The sequence below is a fragment of the Prinia subflava genome, chromosome 17 (genome assembly GCF_021018805.1).
Source record: "Prinia subflava isolate CZ2003 ecotype Zambia chromosome 17, Cam_Psub_1.2, whole genome shotgun sequence".
In the NCBI taxonomy this organism is placed as follows: Eukaryota; Metazoa; Chordata; class Aves; order Passeriformes; family Cisticolidae; genus Prinia; species Prinia subflava.
The window spans coordinates 1,869,529-1,887,794 of record NC_086263.1 but is presented as its reverse complement, the minus strand read 5'-3'; the positions used below and the strand labels follow the sequence as shown (position 1 = coordinate 1,887,794).

At 52.9% G+C, this 18,266-nt stretch overlaps 1 protein-coding gene across 2 annotated transcripts in view; it reads left to right on the top strand.

Annotated features, from left to right (window-relative positions):
* Positions 1-18,266, top strand: part of RAB11FIP3 (RAB11 family interacting protein 3) — a 73,696-nt gene that overhangs the window by 2,717 nt on the left and 52,713 nt on the right. For both annotated transcript variants that reach the window (XM_063414271.1, XM_063414274.1), the window contains exon 2: positions 17,003-17,096. In XM_063414271.1, the coding sequence (XP_063270341.1) occupies positions 17,003-17,096 (94 nt within the window). The remainder of the gene's footprint in view (positions 1-17,002; positions 17,097-18,266) is intronic.

Here is an 18,266-nt window from a genome sequence, read left to right as displayed (position 1 = left end):
TTTGGAAAATGGAGATCCAGCTCAGGTGGAAGTTAAAGGGGAGGAACATCCCCGGTGGGTAAAACACTGTTCAGGTGACTAAAATGGGACCCTCAAGGTGTAAATAAAGGTTGTGCCACAACCACAACTGGGATGCTGTGAGAGAGGGGTCGGGCTTTGCTGGCTGGCTGGATAATCACAAAGGGCAGTTAATGAGGAACAAATTCCAGCCCTCTTGCGGGAGCTCCTGCTTCCCTTTTCCTCCCCTCTCTCCTCCTGCCTGCTGCCCACAGGGGTGGTGGAACAAATGGCTAAAGTTAAGCAGGACCAGCAGCCGATTCCCGAGGCTGGGGAGGGCTGAGGGGTTAAGGGGAGCCTCTGTGTGTGTGCATCCACATGGATGAGGAGCTGGAGAGCAGCAAGTGTTGTCTTTAGCGCTCAGTCAAACACCCAGAGGCATTCATGGGCTGCTGAGTGAGCGCTGTCAGCTCGTTTGGCTGCAACAATTATTAGCTAAATGTCAAAGGGAAGGCACCAGCTGGCGTTTATTCCATAAACACGATGGGGTTGTGGATTTCTGGGCGGATGAATTGGGTATTTTTCTCCCCATGGGGATAAAAAATGGGATTGGGACGGGGTTTTGCTTAAGCAGCTTGGGGAGTTGGAAGGCTGATGGGGAGAGCTCTGTGGTGCTGGCATGGGGAGGAGATCCAGGCAGTTTGGTTTGATCTGCAGTGATAACAGCTGGGAGGGACTGGGGCTCTTGCCAGCACCTTCATCTTCATCTTCAGAGGATGAAGAGAGGATGGTGCTGGGGGTGACACCTGAGCCCTGGACAGGACTCAGCCTTGGGATATTCCTCCCACAGCCTCTGCCAGGAGGTTTGTCCAGCGTGGATTGTTTGGCCACTTGAAAGGCTCACATGGACCCCTGACATGCTCTGTGGATTTAAAACAAGATGTGGGACAGAAAGGTCTTGGGGACAACTTGTCTTTCCTTGAGAACAACTTGATTTTTCATCTAAAACCCCTGGACTGCTCCCAAACCACCTGGGAGGCACCTGGTGTTGTGTTTTTATTGTCTCCTTCCTCCCGTTTCTCCCTGCATTTCTGTGGGATCTGAGGCTTCCTGGAGCCACTGGCTGGGACAGCAGGATGGAGTAAGATTGACTTCAATAGTGACAGGGAGGTGGGGGCACACTTGATGTCACTTTTATGTCACTTTGTAAAGGAGGAGGGGTTGTGCACAGAACCTAAGGCCATTGTGCAACCACTTTTGTTTCAAATTTTTATTTCAAAATTTAATTTCACGTGTCTTCCCTGCTGTACCCTTGCATTGTGTCTGTCTGGCTGAGGTGACAGAGCCCAAGGCTCTTCTCCCTGGATTTATTTCCAGCAGGCTCAGAGGAGAAGGGATTGTTTGTAAGGCTGAGGACAAGCGTCCTGCTGGCACCTTGGGTTGTTTTTCCTTTTTTGTTTTGCTCTATCAGACAATTGGAGAAGGAAAAGCCTCTTGCACCACATGATCTCACTGCCTTGGCTCAATTAAGAGAAATCCCAGAGTTTGTCTAACTCGCTTCCAAAGGCTCCTGTTCCAAGGGATCTTCAGCCTTTTTTCTCCTCTCGATGATCGGTTTGAGCTCCATTTCAGTGAGATTTGTTTTGCTTTCTTTAACATTTCCATCCCTCAGTACCTGTCCTGCCACCACATCAGCTCATCCTCAGCTGAGCTCTCCATATTCAGCTTTTAACTTTCCCTCAGGGGATGGTTTCTGAAGGGTTTTATCAGGCTTGTTGTACTTTTCCCAGCACTTTCTCAGCCTCTTGGAATGGGGTGCCCAGCCTGAGCTGAGAGCTGCGGAACAAATCCCATTTTGGGGCTGGCAGGGATCACTCCAGACAGCAGCTGCAAAGAGTCCTGGAGTTGGTTTCTATTTTTGAATAAAACAATCTGAAAATCTGACAGTTTCTGTGATGAAGTCTGGATAGTGTCAAACTGCAGCTTTTCAGTGGTTACCCCCCCGTGGTGATGCCAGGCTGGCTTTCCCTGCTCCCCTCTGGTGGATCCCTTGGGAAGTGTGTACCTGGATCCAGGGCTTCCTCCTTCCATCTCCCTCAGCAATGCTGGCCTTGCATCTGATTTGGGGTGTCCTCCCTCCTCCCCTGGCTTTTATCCCACTGCCCTGTGAAATATAATGATCTTGTCATGAGGAAACCCCAATTTTTTTTTCATTTTCTCATGGTTCTTACCCAGTTTGAGCAGAGGAAATGCTGGTTTTATGAAGAGATTTCTAAAATTACCTATCATGGTTTCACAGGCGAGTGAGGCTTAAATTTGTCTCCAACTGTGTTGCTGCTGCTGTACCTTGCAGAGGCTGTAATTGCTGTTTAACTTCCTAGGATATCCTGGCTTGGAAGAATCATCAAGTGCAGCTCCTGGAATTTGGTTCCTGCTGTGGAGAGGGGCTGGGATGGCAGTGGAGGATGCTCTGGGTGTGCAGGAGGTGCCTGTGGACACCCCTGTGTGCTTTGGAACTGCAACACATCTGAAATATTTTGCTTGCTTTGACCAAGGGCCCAGTTCTTTCCCCCAAAGAAAATCATGGCAGGGAATTTGTGGGTTTGGGGAGATTGGGTGGGAGCCCTTTCCTCGCCTCCTCCCTCCTCTCCTCCCTCTTCAAAGGGCTTTTACCACCATCAGTAAATACCAGGTCTGTGTGCTCCAGGAGCTCCAAGACAGGAGTTTTTCTTTTTCCCTCAGAGAGGAAAATGCTTCCAAGCCAACATTTTTTATGTAATTCTGGGCGAGGTGGTGGCTGGTTTGCAAATTCCATTTTCAGCTCACTTGATTCACTTATAAATATCCCAAAAGATTCCGAGGAAGAGACGATTCCTGTGCTCCTGGGTTTTTTTTAGCTGCTCCTGCTCGGGTTTGGCTTTAAGCTGCTGGGCATGGTGGAGAGGGCTGGGAGCAGATGAGAGCTCTGGTGATGTTTGTAGCTGGAATCAGAGGCGTGGAGGGCTTATCCCGGCGGGAGCGAGTGCAGGGCTCTGAATGCTCAAAGGCAGGGTTTGTCTGCCTGGGCTGGGAGGAGGGTGCTGCTGGTAATTTTATCCCAGCTACCAGTTTATTAAATCAACCTTTTTATTCTGCCTCGCTCCTTCAGTGCAGTGAATGCTGAGTGGGGTGTGGATTTCTGGGAGAGGGACTGGGGACAAGGGATGGAGGGACAGGACACAGGGAATGGCTTCCACTGCCAGAGGACAGGGATGGATGGGATATTGGGAAGGAATTGTTCCCTGGGAGGGTGGGCAGGCCCTGGCACAGGGTGCCCAGAGCAGCTGTGGCTGCCCCTGGATCCCTGGCAGTGTCCAAGGCCAGACTGGAGCAGCCTGGGATGGTGGGAGGTGTCCCTGCCCATGGCAGGGGGTGGCATTGGATGGGATTTGGGGTCCCTTCCAACCCAAACCACTCTGGGATTTGTTTTGCTCAAGGTTAGCTGTGTTCCTCTGGAATTTGAGTTCATTCCTGCAGAGAGAGAATCCTTGGTTACCCAGAAGCAGGAAGAAGCCTCAGTCCCCCCTTTGCAGGGCTGGTGTGTGCTGTGGGTAAGGGAGCAGCCCTGGATATGCAGGGAGCAGGGTGTGGGTGCAGCACCAGTGGAGAGCCCAGCTGGTACTGGGTGGGCTCTGCCCCAGGCTGGGACAGGAGCCCCAGCAGCAGAAAAGGGACCATGTGAGGGTTTTCAGTGTTAGGGTGGAAAGACCTTAAGCCCATCCCATTCCACCCCTGCCATGGCAGGGACACCTTCCACCATCCCAGGCTGCTCCAAGCCCCGTCCAGCCTGGTCTTGGGCACTCGAGGGATCCAGGGGCAGCCACAGCTGCTCTGGGCACCCTGTGCCAGGGCCTGCCCACCCTCCCAGGGGAATCTCATGCTAATATCCAATGTAAATATCTCAGTTCAAACCCATTCGCCCTTGTCCTGTCACTGTCTGCCTGTGTAAAAGTTTCTCTCTTTTTATAACCCCTCTTAAATACTGAGAGAAGAGAGGTGGATTCATGAGAAGCTCTTAGGAGCAGGGTATTTTCTAAGGCTGTGATTGATTAAAATTGGATTGGGGTCATCATAATTAACTGATTGGAATATGATAGTGCAGCACAACACAGGGCTCTTTCTGAGCTGCTCTTGCCCACAGAGCCTCTCCCAAAGCATTCCCAGGCTGCTGGTGCCATTATGTAACTCGGGCCAGACAGTAATTGATAATCATTACAATTGCCCACGGAATTCCTCTCCACTTTATTCCTGTTTGACTTTCGTTTGCAGCTCGTTGTCACGGGAATGATCCGCTTGGAACCCAGGGGCTTTTTTTTCTCAATTCCTGGGTTTGGAATTTTGAAAAACAAATGATTTCCCTTTAGCCCCAGCCTTCTTGGGCAGGGAGAGCTGCTTCTGCTGGGCCACCCTCAGCATCCTCCCTGCCATGGGACCAACATGTTTCCAGCTCTGGGAAACTGATGGCAGTGAACCATGGCTTGCTGCTCCCTGTTCCTCATGCCTGGCTCCATCTTTTCATCATTCCTGCCTGGGTTCCTGGCCTGGCACCCCGGGCAGGTCCCTGCTGAGCCCGGGGGAGCAGTGCCAGCCGTTCCCTCTGTGTGGTTGTGTAAATTCAGGCACTGTGGAAAATGGAGGTACAAAGCTGCCAGACTGGTTCTGCTGGGCTGAGAATCAGGGAAGGGTTGAAGTTGGAAAGGAGCTCTGGGATCATTGAGTCCATTGTTCCAACATTGCCAAGACCACCACTGAAATGTGTCCCCAAGTGCCACAGCCACTTGTTTTTTGAACACTTCCAGGGATGGGGACTCCACTACTGCCCTGGGCAGCTGTGCCAGGGCCTGACCACCCTTCCCAGCAAGAAATTTTCCCAATATCCAACCTAAACCTCCCCTGGCACAGCTTGAGGCTGTTTCCCCTTGTCCTGTCCCTGTTCCCTGGGAGCAGAACCCGACCCACCCCCGGCTGTCCCCTCCTGTCAGGGTTGTGCAGAGCCAGAAGGGCCCCCCTGAGCCTCCTTTTCTCCAGGCTGAGCCCCTTTCCCAGCTCCCTCAGCTGCTCCTGGTGCTCCAGCCCCTTCCCCAGCTCTGTTCCCTTCTCTGGACACACTCCAGCCCCTCCAGGTCTATTTTGTCACGAGGGGCTGCAGGTGCCCAGCAGGTTCTGCTTCCAGGCCTTGCTCCCATCGTGGCGGTGCCCGTCCACACACAGAGTGAGCCTGGCCTTGGGGAGTTGTGCATTTTGAACCTGCCATGACTCTCCCACATGCTAAAAGCATTCCCAGCTCCTCTCAGAGTGCAGTCCCTGCTCTCAGTGTGCACTGAGCTGCCTGGAGCTGCTCTCCTGGTGAGGTTTTTTTGGGACATCTGCAGTGCAGCTGTTGGCTGAACCAGCCCAGTCTGCAGGACAGTTGTGCTTCCCTGTTCGTGCCATGTCAGGCAGAGCCCCTAAAGCTCCTCTCAGCTTTTATTTTCCACTTTCAAATCTTCCCACCTTTCAGTCCCCTTCCCACACTGGGATGGTGCTGAGGGCTGATGTTCCAGGTTCAGGAGGCCTCCCAGCAGGGACAGGACTGCACCAGGCACAGTGGGAGAAACATCAGGGATTGCATCAGGCTGCTCAGAATCACTGCCTGTTCATATCTTTGTGTGTCTGGGCTTTGGATCTTCCAATATTTGTGTGGGAAAGGACCTTAAAGCCCATCCAGTCCCACCCTGCCATGGCAGGGACATCTCCCACTGTCCCAGGCTGCTCCAAGCCCTGTCCAGCCTGGCCTTGGACACTGCCAGGGATCCAGGGGCAGCCACAGCTGCTCTGGGCACCCTGTGCCAGGGCCTGCCCACCCTCCCAGGGAACAATTGCTTCCCAATATCCCATCCATCCCTGCCCTCTGGCAGTGGAAGCCATTCCCTGTGTCCTGTCCCTCCATCCCTTGTCCCCAGTCCCTCTCCAGCTCTCGTGGAGCCCCTTTAGGCCCTGGAAGGGGCTCTAAGCTCTCCCTGGATCCTTCTCCTCTCCAGGTGAGCACCCCCAGCTCTCCCAGCCTGGCTCCAGAGGGGCTCCAGCCCTTGGGGCATCTCCGTGGCCTTCTCTGGAATGAGTCCAGCTCCAGCTCCTTCTGTTGGAGGCCCTTGATGAGGTTGGTAGCAGGAAGGTGGCTCCAGGCTGAAGGAGAGCTCTGTATTAACAGAGGAGTCACATTTATATCAGAGGTACCTGGCATGAACCTTGTTTTGGGATCCCAAAACCTCCAAGCCCAAGGAATGGCCCTGAAGGTGCCATGGAGCAGTGGAAGTGCCACCCTGGGCGTTCTGCATGGCTCAGAGCTCTGCAGAATTGGTCTTTTCTCCCCAGATTTTGGCTTGTGCTGAGCCTTCCCCTTCCCTGTAGAGCTTTTGCCAGAGTTGGTGTGGAGCAGAGTAAGGTACTGATGGTCCTGTGGGCTGTGGGGGGAGGGAAGAGGAGGGGACATGAGTAAGGAGAGCCGTGGGGACAGTTCCTCCCAAAGTGCCACCAGTGCTGAGCTGGAGTGCTTGGGGTTGGCTCCATGGGGAGAGCAGCTGGAGGAGCCCAAATCCTTGGGAGAGGTGTGGATCCCTCCCTGGCACACGGCTGTCCTGCCCCTGGGGCTGGGCTGGGGTTTTCCTCAGGGGAAGGGAGGATGGGAGAGCCTCAGGGGGCAGGGATGGGGCATGAGGGTTCCTTATGGCTGTGGGGTTGGTCCAGGCACTCTATTCCTGATTTTGGTCAGGGTTTTTCTCCTCTCTAGAGAGAAAACTGCTTTTAAAGCAGGGAATTGTGGAGGCTGCTGGAGAGAGGTTCCAGGCTGCTGGGAGGCTTCTCCCATCCAGCTCCTTCCAGTGCTGCAGCAACTCCCCTTTTGCTAGGAGTGCCAGTGACTTAACTGCCTTTGCTCCCTGTTACCACATTCTGTGATCTGTTGAAGCTGAAGCACTCAGGGACAGTGGTATTTCATGGGAATTTGTGTGCTGGATGAAATACATGAATTCCTGAGTTCCTCTGTGTGTCCTGGTGTGTCCCTGTGTGCTCTCGTGGTGACAGCTCTGGGGATGTCCTGTGGAGCTGTCGGTGTCCCAGGCGTGGGTACAGCTTTGTTTCCAGGCTGAATGTCCCCTCTGTTTGGCAGTGAGCAGCCTCAGAGTGCCCAGATTTATTTATTTTTTAATAACACATTGTGGTTTTCCAGAAGAAGGAGCCCTGTTCCCTCTGTGCAGTGTCCCGTGGTGGAATGCCAGCGGTGACGCTGTGCTTGAGTCACTGCTGCTGCTGGAGGGGCTGTTCAGCCTGCAGGCTGTTCCTGCTTCCTCCTGTCCCCTGAGGAGGAGGAGGAGGGAAGGAGAGGGAGAGGAGCTGGTGCTGGGAGCTGCGTCATCTGGCAAGGCCTGACTGTGGAAAATCCATTTGCAGAGTGCAATAGGAAGCTGGGCTCCAGGAAAATGTGCAGGAAGCTGAAGGAGCCCAAACCAGCAGCTTTTAGAGAGAAGAAGCTCTTAGGGGCAGGAGGCAAAGGGTGAGGGCACGGGGCTGGGCAGGGATCCACTGGCTGCTCCTCAGTGCCACCTTCCCAAACAAACACAGCCCGAAGGAGGGGCTGCCTGAGGGCTCTGCTTGGAGAAGGTGAATCTGTGCTGAAAGTCTCTACTGAGGAATGACATTCACTCCCACCTTGGCTTTAGAGGCTGATCTGGCCACTGAGGCTTTCACTGCCACCACTGCTTGGGGAGGGGTGAAGAGGCAGCTGTTGACTCCCTTTTGCCTGGCCACATTCCTTGTTTTTTCCAGGGGAGTGGCTGTTCTTCCCCCTGCTCACTGTGTGTGTGTGAGGAGTTTACAGCCAGGGGGGGAAACCAAACTTGGGATATCCTTGTGGAATTTTTTCCCTGTGCTTGCTAAATGGATGCAGCAACCAGCTAATCCCCTCCTGGCTGCTTGGAGCTCTGGAACCACTGTCCTGGCAGGAGCACGGCAGGGAGGATGCAAAGAGCAGAGGGAAGGCTTGTGGAATTTTGGAAGCTTTGGTTTTGGACAGGAGGGTGCTGGAGGTCTTGGTGTGGAATAGGAGCACTCTGGAGGCCTTGGCTTGGAAAGGGAGGGTTCTTGGTGTGCAGCAGGGAATTCTCTTGTACCTGCAGGCTGTGGGGAGCACTCATCCCGCTCTGGCATGGTGAGGTGTGGCTGAGGGAGGGCTGCTGGTGGCACAGGCAGGACGGACAGCCCGGAGCACAGAGGGGGCTCCCTGTGCAGGGCAGGGACGTGGCTGCCAGCCTGGCAGACACCTGCAGAGCCATGGAGCAGATTCCAGGCAGAGGCTGCTGCCCTGCTTGGAGGAGGTGCTGGGGAGCACTGGGGTTCCCATGGGGTGCTTTGTTGCTGTGGTGATGCCTCCAGGCCTAGTGCTCACAGTCCCTGAGCTCCTGGGCTTCCCAAACTATGCATGGCATCTCAGCCTCTTCTCCCCTGCTCCAGGAATCTACCTCTGAGCCTTTGATCCCTTCTGGGCTCTTTTTCCCCACTCTGGCACAGCTGCTCTGTGTCCTTCACACAAACAGCCCTTTCTGGAGCTGCCTGAAGGGGTGCAAAAAGGAGGGGAATAACCTGGAGCAGCTCTAAAAAACAACTAAGTCTGCATGCTTTGCTGGTCTCTCCTTCAGGCCTGTTTGTGTCACACTGAGCTCAGATTTGCCAAGGCTGGGCCAGGCAGGTTCCCCCTCTCCTGTTCAGCTGCTCCTGTTTGCAGCTTCACCCTGTGCCCACCATTCCCAGCATTTACAGGCTGAGGGGTGCAGCTCTCTGCCCTCAGCAGCAGCAGGACCTGGAGCTGCTGGAGAGAGTCCAGAGGAGGCCACGGAGATGCCCTGAGGGCTGGAGCCCCTCTGGAACCAGGCTGGGAGAGCTGGGGGTGCTCAATTGGAGAAAAGAAGGATCCAGGGAGAGCTCAGAGCCCCTTCCAGGGCCTAAAGGGGCTCCAGGAGAGCTGGAGAGGGACTGGGGGCAAGGCATGGAGGGACAGGACACAGGGAATGGCTTCCACTGCCAGAGGACAGGGTTAGATGGGATATTGGGAAGGAATTGTTCCCTGGGAGGGTGGGCAGGCCCTGGCACAGGGTGCCCAGAGCAGCTGTGGCTGCCCCTGGATCCCTGGCAGTGTCCAAGGCCAGGCTGGACAGGGCTTGGAGCAGCCTGGGGTAGTGGAAGGTGTCCCTGCCATGGCAGGGGTGGCGCTGGATGAGCTTTGAGGTCCCTTCCAACCCAAACCCCTCTGGGATGCTGTGGCTGTGGTCCTGTTGTTTGAGTTACAGCCTGTACCCTGTGCCTTGGGGAGGGGGAGTGTGCCCAGCCAGTGAGGGGATTTGATCTTGGATATTCCCGGGGGTTTTGTGCTGCTTTCCAGCCTGGAGGGGAGCACAGGGGAGGAAACACCACAGTGCTGGGTTTCTGACAGCCCCTGAAACCAAACAGCCCCAGCACACAAACACCTGGGTTTGCTGCAGGGAGCCACACCAGGCAAAACATTCAGCATCCTAAAATGCCTAATCCTTGCTATGTGACCTCTTGGTGTGTTTTATTGTGTCACTTTTTTTGGTCAGATCAGCTCCAAACCGTGTCCCTGTTCTGCAGACACAGCCCGGGGTGGCTCCATGGTGGCTCTTGGCTCTTCCCCAGGGTAGCCCCACGCTCCACCGAGGTTTGTGTTTTATCTGAGCAGTGACCAGGCACTAAAGCTTTTTTTCTTTCTTGATTTCACCCAGCCTCCTGCCCCTGAGCCGTGTTTGGAAGGGTGAGAACAGGTTTCCCTTGTCATCAGAGGAACAAAAGCTAGAAACAAAGGCTGGAGGGTGGAGGAAGAACCCTCTTCAAGTTCATTAAACAAATCAATGTTTAGAGTAGGGCATCGTGGCTGCTGAAGCCTTTGAGCACTTAGGGAGCGACAGGAAACCTGGAACACTTGAAACAAACAATTAAATTTGGATTTAATTTAAAACCATCTCAGCGTAACTTATATTCCTGTTAATGTTTCCAAACCATCCTTGAAGTTGTTTGTTTAAATATGTTTTTATGCTTCAGTAGCAACAATTGAGGGATAATTTGGAAATGTCGCACTTGGCATTTGAGAACACACTTAAATACCACAAATGGGGGCTCCTGAAGCCCTGGCGAGCATAGAGGCGTTCCTGCCTCCAGGTATCCTTGGAGCTGTGGGGTTAGTAAAAAAAGGTCCTGTACAGACCAGAGGAATTTCTACCAGCAGGTAAAATCCCCCCAGATTCTGGATGTGAGTGGTGCAGGTGGCGGAGATCCCCTGCAGTTCACTCCACGCTCTGCACCAGGGGCCTGGCTGGATCCCTCTGTCCTGGTTTCTTGTGGCCATGGGCAGGAAGGATGGGAGTACTCAGGCTTTTTTGGCTGCCAGCTCTTTAAGACATATTCTGGCTTTTTTCTTCTGCTTCCTGGTGAATTTTGAGGGTTTGAAAGGAAAGTCTTTTCCTCTGCAGGCTCCTGATGCTGGAGGGGATCTGGTCCTCAGCATCAGCTTTGGGCTGGCCCTTGGCTCACACTGGGCTTGGAAATCTCTTCCTTCCCCTTCCAAACAGGGAAAAGAGGAGTTTGGTGTGGAGGGAATTGTCTCCTGTCCATTCTGTATTTGTAGAGGAGGTGATGTACAGCAAAAGCTGTGCCAGGCTGAGAAGCTTTTCTCTTGGATTAATTGGAAAAGGAGGATTTGTTAGGCACGTGGGTGTATTAAATGGCAAGAATCTGGTCTTCCTGGGAAGAGGATCTTGGGATCCCAAGTCCCTTGGGAACTTGCTCACTTTTTTCCTTCTCTGTCTTGGTTTGTGGGTGATCTCTCTCCCATTCCTCTGCTTTTAATACTTGCAGGCTTATCCTTACAATAATTATCCCTCTTTATTACTCCTAAATGCAAGAGATTTATTCCCCTTCTACCTTAAATAGCAGCTTTGGTTATTTCTTCTGTGACAGGAAAAGATGAGAATGAACCAGGCTGAGGCTTTCTTTGTCTCCTTCTCAGGGTCCCTGGTTTCAAGCACCAGGCTGGTGGCACAGGCCCTGCAGTGCTGGAGCCTCGGGATGAAGGGATGGGAGGGATGAGCAGATCTCTGGGCAGGATCAGGGAGGGATATTGCAGAAAACATCTTCACCAGGGTTGCTTATGGTCCTTTAAATAGAGACTGAGCAGGCACGATCTGCCTGCTGAGCTCCTCCTGGAGCTTTGGGAAAGGCTGGGAGAGCAAAATCCTGGCAGCAGCCCTGGGTCAGCGCTGCCACTTGTGAAATAAATAATGCAGTTCTTGCACTGCTTACTCACAATTGGCCAGGGCTGATCCCTGTAATGAGATCTGCCCCTCGGGGGTGTTTTAAAGGTTACTTAATTAGGTGTAATTGCAGCAGAATAGAAACCTGCTTTGAGGTTCTGAGTGCTTTGTGGAGTGCCAGCTCCTTCAGCAAGCTGGGAGTCAGATCCTATAAACAGGGCTGGAGCCAGAGCAATCCCGAGTTACCAGCCTCCCCCTGGGCCTGCCTGTTTATGGTGATGAAGCCACAGAAGTGCAGGGCTGGGAAGGCTGTTCCTGGCTCTGGGAATGCTGCAGCTGTGCTCCCATCCCAGCAGCAGCGCGAGGCTGTGCTCACACTGTGGGGCTGGTAATGCTCTCTCAGCACCCGGCACGGGGGCTGGATGTGGTCTGACCCCAGACAAATGCTGCATTAGCAGGGATCAGTTCATTTCAGCTGATCCCCCTGCAGCCCATGGATTTGGGGAGCGTGGGATCTAAAGAGAGCTGGATGGGGACAGCTGTGTCTTTGGCACGGCCCCTTTGCCTTGGCTGCAGGAGCTTCAGCAGTTCCAGCACGTTTCCTAAAGGTGAAAAATGGATACTCTGACTTCTGTCATCAGCATTTAAAAAACATTACACATTGTTCTTTGAAAGGATTGGCTTAGCCCTGAGAGGCAAGGTGGGTTTTGAGGGACAAATGAGTGCTTTGGTTCATCCCCTTGTGCCAAACACGGGGGTGGAGGTGCTGCATGCACCTTTGTGTAACCAGGAGAGGTTTTATATGGGGTGTTCCCACTTGGATGAATTCCTGTGGGCCACTGCAGGCCACACACCTGGCTGAGCAGAGAGAAGAGCAGATGCTGTGAGCCCTCCCTGCAGTTTTTATTGTGAAAAATCCCTCAGTTTGGCTCTTCTGCCAGTGGAATGTCCGTCCTTCTCTCTGCTTGAGTTCAGGGATTGTCTCACTTACAGTACTGTTTCCCCCAAAGGTACAGGATGTTCAGGGCAGATCTGGGCTTCTGGCAGTCAGGGGAGACTAATTAAAGTTACATGAGAAGTACTTGGATTTTCATGTTCTGTGTCAGCCAAGTTCCCTTCCCTTCCCTTCCCTTCCCTTCCCTTCCCTTCCCTTCCCTTCCCTTCCCTTCCCTTCCCTTCCCTTCCCTTCCCTTCCCTTCCCTTCCCTTCCCTTCCCTTCCCTTCCCTTCCCTTCCCTTCCCTTCCCTTCCCTTCCCTTCCCTTCCCTTCCCTTCCCTTCCCTTCCCTTCCCTTCCCTTCCCTTCCCTTCCCTTCCCTTCCCTTCCCTTCCCTTCCCTTCCCTTCCCTTCCCTTCCCTTCCCTTCCCTTCCCTTCCCTTCCCTTCCCTTCCCTTCCCTTCCCTTCCCTTCCCTTCCCTTCCCTTCCCCAGGTATTTTGGGGTCTTTATCAGGAACATGTCAGTGTCCAGTCCTCCTCTTTGCCTCCTTTGGATCTGCTTTCAGAGTCTGTGTAGATAAAGCAGCACTGGGAGTTGATTTTACTCCCAGGGCAGGTCATGGAAGCACCATCCCTGTGAGCTACCACATGATTTGATGACCTGAGCTCCACCAGCTCCTCTTGGGGGGTGCCTGGCTGCTGTGGCTGCTAGAAATCTCCCGCCCTCCTGCACCCTCCAAAGAATGTCTTTCTGGAGGCTGGTCCAGCCCTGGTCTCTGCCAGAACATGAGGGAAAACTGCTGGGAGGCTCAGGGGTTGCAGGGGGTGTTGGCTGCCCAGCACAGTCCTGAATTCCTTCAGGGATCACACCTAAAACAAGCACAGTGGATATTTTGTCCTGCTGAGTCCATCTGCTTTGTGCTGGAGACACGGAGCATCCATAAGGATAAAGAGGAGAGGCCTGGAGCTTCCTTTTCCTCTTCCTCCAACCTGCCAAACAGGGAATTCACAGCTGGGGAATCCTTCACCTCCGTGGGAAACTTCCCCTGTGGGGCTGCCAAGCCTTTGTGTGTGAATTTGAATTTGGAGTTGTCACTGTTGGAGGCTCGGGGTCATTTGCTGAGCTGATTTCAGTGCATCCAAGCGAGGAAGCTCCTTGTGTGCTGTGGGGAGCTCCCATGGCATCAGCGTGGGGCTCTGAGGCCTTTGGAGCAGGAGTGGCATTGGCAGCAATCATTGTGAATTGGAAGGTGAAACACCCTGGATGTGCAGAGGTCTTGGACACGGGGGATGTTCTTGTTGTGTTGTTGAGGTGCCAGGTGAGCTCCCCTCCCTGTCCCCCTCTGCTCCATGTCCTTTCCCAGGAGGAATCCCTTGCTGTGGGCTGTGTCCCTGGCACAGGGGTGACCAGAGCCCCCTTGGCACTGTCACCCCCGCTGTGCTCCTGCTGCCTGTGGCTGAGCTCAGCTCCAGGCAGCCTGGCTGCCTTCAAGCAGTTTAAGCCTCTCACTTTCCACCAGGATTTAAGTCAGCTACTTAAACCACGTCATCCTCTTTCACTCTTTAATGCTCTGTGCTTCAGCTGCTCGGGCTCCAAGGAGGGTTTGTAACCAGCCACAGACAAACACAGGAAGCAAAACCTTTATTTTAAGTGTTTCTTGCTGGCCAAAAGCAGGACTGTGGCTTCTGTCTTGTGGGTTAAGCTTGGTGCTGGGTTTGGTGGAGTGTTCTGTTTGGTGTTGTGCTAGCAGGAGTGTGGTGGGAGCTGCTGCGCTCAGGCTTCAGCTGAGCCCTCAAATCTGTGACTTCAGAACTGCTCACATTTACTGGGTGAATCTAAAGCAGTTTGAGCCACAGTGCTGGTGGTTTTCCCAGCTGCCCTGATAAGGTGCTGGGTTTAGCCCAGTCATCAAAATGAAGAAATGAGGAAAACGATCCCAGGTGGCTCCAAGCCCCATCCAGCCTTTCCCTGTGTCCTGTTCCTCCATCCCTTGTCCCCAGTTCCTCTCCAGCTCTCCTGGAGCCCCTTTAGGCCCTGGAAGGGGCTCTGAGCTCTCCTGGATCTCTCTCTCCTCCAGGTGAGCACCCCCAGCTCTCCCAGCCTGGCTCCAGAGCAGAGGAGCTCCAGCCGCATTGCCGGGTGGTGCCTGGTGAGAGGAGTCCAGGTGCTGTTTGCACCAGGCAGGCACAGCAGATATTCTTCTTTTCTGTACTGTGGGTTCTTCTGAGTATCAGCAGCCACTCACATTCAGCCTGGTGGTGCTGTCTCTACTAATAGTGATTTTAATCCTGGACAGCAAATACAGACAGGTTTGGATCAGCACAGACACTGCCACGGGCTCCAACTTCTTCACTGTGTGGCTTTTGTTGTTTGCATCCATAATGGCCGGGTTGGGACGTTTTCAGAACCATTTCCCCTCCCTTCCCCCTGCCCACAGCCCAATTTAAATACCTAAGTGTCTCTTTTGCATAAATCAGGTACTTCCCTGTCTGTCCTGTGAGCACTGGGGTGGGTGAGGTGCCCTGCTGTGGCATTGGCTGAGGGGCTGGAGCCCTCTGTGGTGCTGAGGAGCTGAAAACCACAGAAAGTGTAATTTAGAGTGTGTCATGCTAATCCCTTATAGGCTTACCAAGTCTGATTAAATGTCACTTGCCTTTCTGTTATCTCTGTACACAGATAACAAATTAAGTGACAGTTTTTGAACTCCAGGCAGCTGCCAGATGCATTAACTGGAACCGACACATTCCTGCGAGTTGTTTTTATTAATCTGAAATACCTTTGTTTAACATGCAAGAAACCTGACTCACCCAAGATGATGAGTGCCATGTGAGTTTAGGAGGTCTGTCTGCCAAAAAAAGTGCTCTAGAAAACTGGAGAAGGTGCTTGTGTTGTCTTCTCCCATTCACAGAATCTCAGGTTAGCTTGGAAAAGAGCCCTGAGATCATCAAGTCCAATCTGTGACCCATTCCCGCCTTGTCCCCAGCCCAGAGCACTGAGTAACACTTACAGGCTTTCCTTGGACACATTCCTGCAGGAATGGGGACTCCAAACCTCTCTGGGCAGCCCCTTCCAATGCCTGACCACCCTCTCTGGGAAGAAATTCCTCCTGATGTGCAGCTCGAGCTGGAGTCAGCTGGCAGATAGGCAAGGCTGAGCCCTGGGGGATTTGGGTTTCCTCTCGTGGCAGTCCCACAGAGGCACAGCCTGGAATTCAGTGACAGGACTCAGGGAATGACTGGAGCTGTGCCAGGGAGGGTCAGGCTGGGGATCAGGAAAAGGTTCTTGCCCCAGAGGGTGCTGGCACTGCCCAGGCTCCCCAGGGAATGGGCACAGCCCCGAGGCTGCCACAGCTCCAGGAGTGTTCGGACAGCGCTGCCAGGGATGCACAGGGTGGGATTGTTGGGGGGTCTGTGCCAGGGCTTGGACTGGATGATCCTGGTGGGTCCCTTCCCTCTCAGGATGTTCTGTAATTCCATGGGTTTATGGTCTCAGCCTTGTGGGTTCCTCCATGCCAGTGAATTTTTGCTGCTCCTGTGGCAATGTGGGATGACCAGAGCACATGGACACAGCATGGGTGAACAGCTCTAAGTGTGCTGTGGGTGTGATTTTCCTACAGAAACACATACTTGGCTTTCAGAAATCCAACAAGAACCCAAACCAACCCCCCAGTGCTGCTGCAGGGTGAGCAGGGCAGCTCTGAGCTCCAGGGCTGAGTCTCCTTTGAGACCTGAGGTTTCCTTCCCTGGAAGGAGAGGTTTGGTGATTCACCAGCAACTTCCCCAAGAACAAACTGAAACCCCAGTGAGTGAAAAGGCTGATCTGTACAAATCCAGGCCTGGAGACTCCCTCCTGCATCAGGAGGAGGAGGAGGATGTGTGTGGCAGGGTTAGGGCAGCACTGTGGGCGGCTTTGGGATATGGAGCTCACAGTACAATTCCTCTCTCACCTCACCAGCTTCCTGCTGGGATTGTTCCTCGCCTGAAGGATGTGGTGCAAAAATAGACAAAGGTGCCTCAAAAGCTCTTAAAATGAGGGATAAATGTCTGGTTGTCTGAGCTTGAGAAGCATCTGGTGTAAAGGATTTTCTGCTCGTGGCAGACAGGAAGGAAGGAACCAAATGCACCTTTTTGAGACACTTTGGGCCCTGTGGTTTTGCCCTTTGCTGGTTCTCTCTGAAGATCCCAGGCCATCCTCTGCAGGTCTCAGAGTGCCCCTTGCTCCACATGTGTGCTCCAGCACCCCCATCCCAACCCTCGCCAGCTGACGTGATTCTCTCCCCCTCAGGCATTGTCTAATTGGGAAAATGTTTCAATTATAGGGCCTAAATTTGTAACATGGAGCAGTTCATTATCACCGAATCCCCTTAATTGGGCCCTCCTACCAGGCAGCCTATTACTGAGTTTCCCAATTAAGACAGGACCTCTTTAAAACGCATAAAAATAAACAAATCCCTGCCAAAGCAGGCCCATGTTACAGGAGACACTGCCTGAAGTGCTGCTTCAAGGCTAAGCAATAGTTTCAACACCAACTAAGCCCTAATTAACCCCTTTGTACTGATTACTTAGGTTCCCTTCAAGGAGAACAGACACAGTTTGGGGTCAGCTCAAGAAAATCACTGTTATTTGCTCAGGTCTTTCTGATAAAGAGGGAAAAGTGGATTACAGGGTGTTTCTGTGCTGGAAGATGCTGTTTCCCGCCAGGATTTCATAGGTAACGCTGCTTTTTTTGGTTGCAGGTAAAGGACCTAACAAAATACCTGGATCCCAGTGGATTGGGAGTTATCAGCTTCGAGGATTTCCATCGGGGGATCAGAGCCATCAAAAATGGAGGTGAGTTTCCTGCTGTGCTGTGGGTGAGGATGGGAACAGGCCAAATTTAACACCACGATTGAGCTGAGAAGCTGCTTGGGGAAAACCATCTGGGTTTGGTTTTCTGAGAGTTATGCCCTGTGCTGGGTGGAAGGGGAGAGGGAGAGGTTGGGGGCATTTAATAAGGGTTGAAAAAGGTGGCACAGCAGTTGTGGTGGAGATTCCATATTTTGTTGTTTATCAGGAAAGTTCCTTCCTACAAAGAAACATCAATGGGAATTCGCTGGTTTGGTGTCTCTCACCTGTGTTTTTGGGGGCTGTTGCTCTGATGGAGTAGCTGTTGTGCTGCTGGAGGTGTCTGTGTGCTGCTGGCTGTGACATCTTCCAGACACTGGCTCTGAGCATGGACCCATGGAATGGTTTGGGTTGGAGGGGACCTGAACACTCATCTCATACCACACTTGTCATGGGAAGGGACACCTTCCACTGGAATGGAAATTACCATGCATTTACTAATTTATTGATGATTTTACCAGTGCATTTATAACCTTCACTCCAACTGTTTGGAGGATCAACATGCTCAGATGGTTTTTAGCAAGCAGCACATTAAACCAGAACTTTGAATGCCCTGACTGGAGTCAGGATGATCTTCAAACAGGCCAGTGCCAATCCCCACGTGGCTCCTGAGGGCTTCTTGCAAATGCTTCCAGAGCAGGAGCTTGGTGAAATGTGAAGTTGCCATCTGAACCCCTTTGCTGCAGAAAAGGTGTTGTTTTTTTCAGTCTGGGATTTCTCTCAGAGTGTCACAGGGTCATTTTGGGCCAGGCATGTTGTTACGGGCAGGGTGTGAGAAATCTGGGAAGCTCCCTGCTGAGCAGCTGGAGCTCTGAATGTGCAAATGTGAATTATCATCCTTGCACAATAGTCAGCTCTGCTCAGAGATGCTTATTTGGGACTTCAGCCCTGCTCAATGTGCCCCTGCTGCCAGCCCTGCATGTGGAGTGTGCTGCAAGGATGGCACAGAACCATCCTTCCTGTACAAACTGGGAGGAGTAAAAAACTGTTTCAGGAGTAAAAGACCCTCAAAGCAAGGTTTTCTCCTGTTCTTCTGTCAGTTATCCACCCCTCCTCCTTCTCCCCAGTTCCACCCCCACTTTATTTATTTATTGATTTATTTACTGCTGGGGTGGG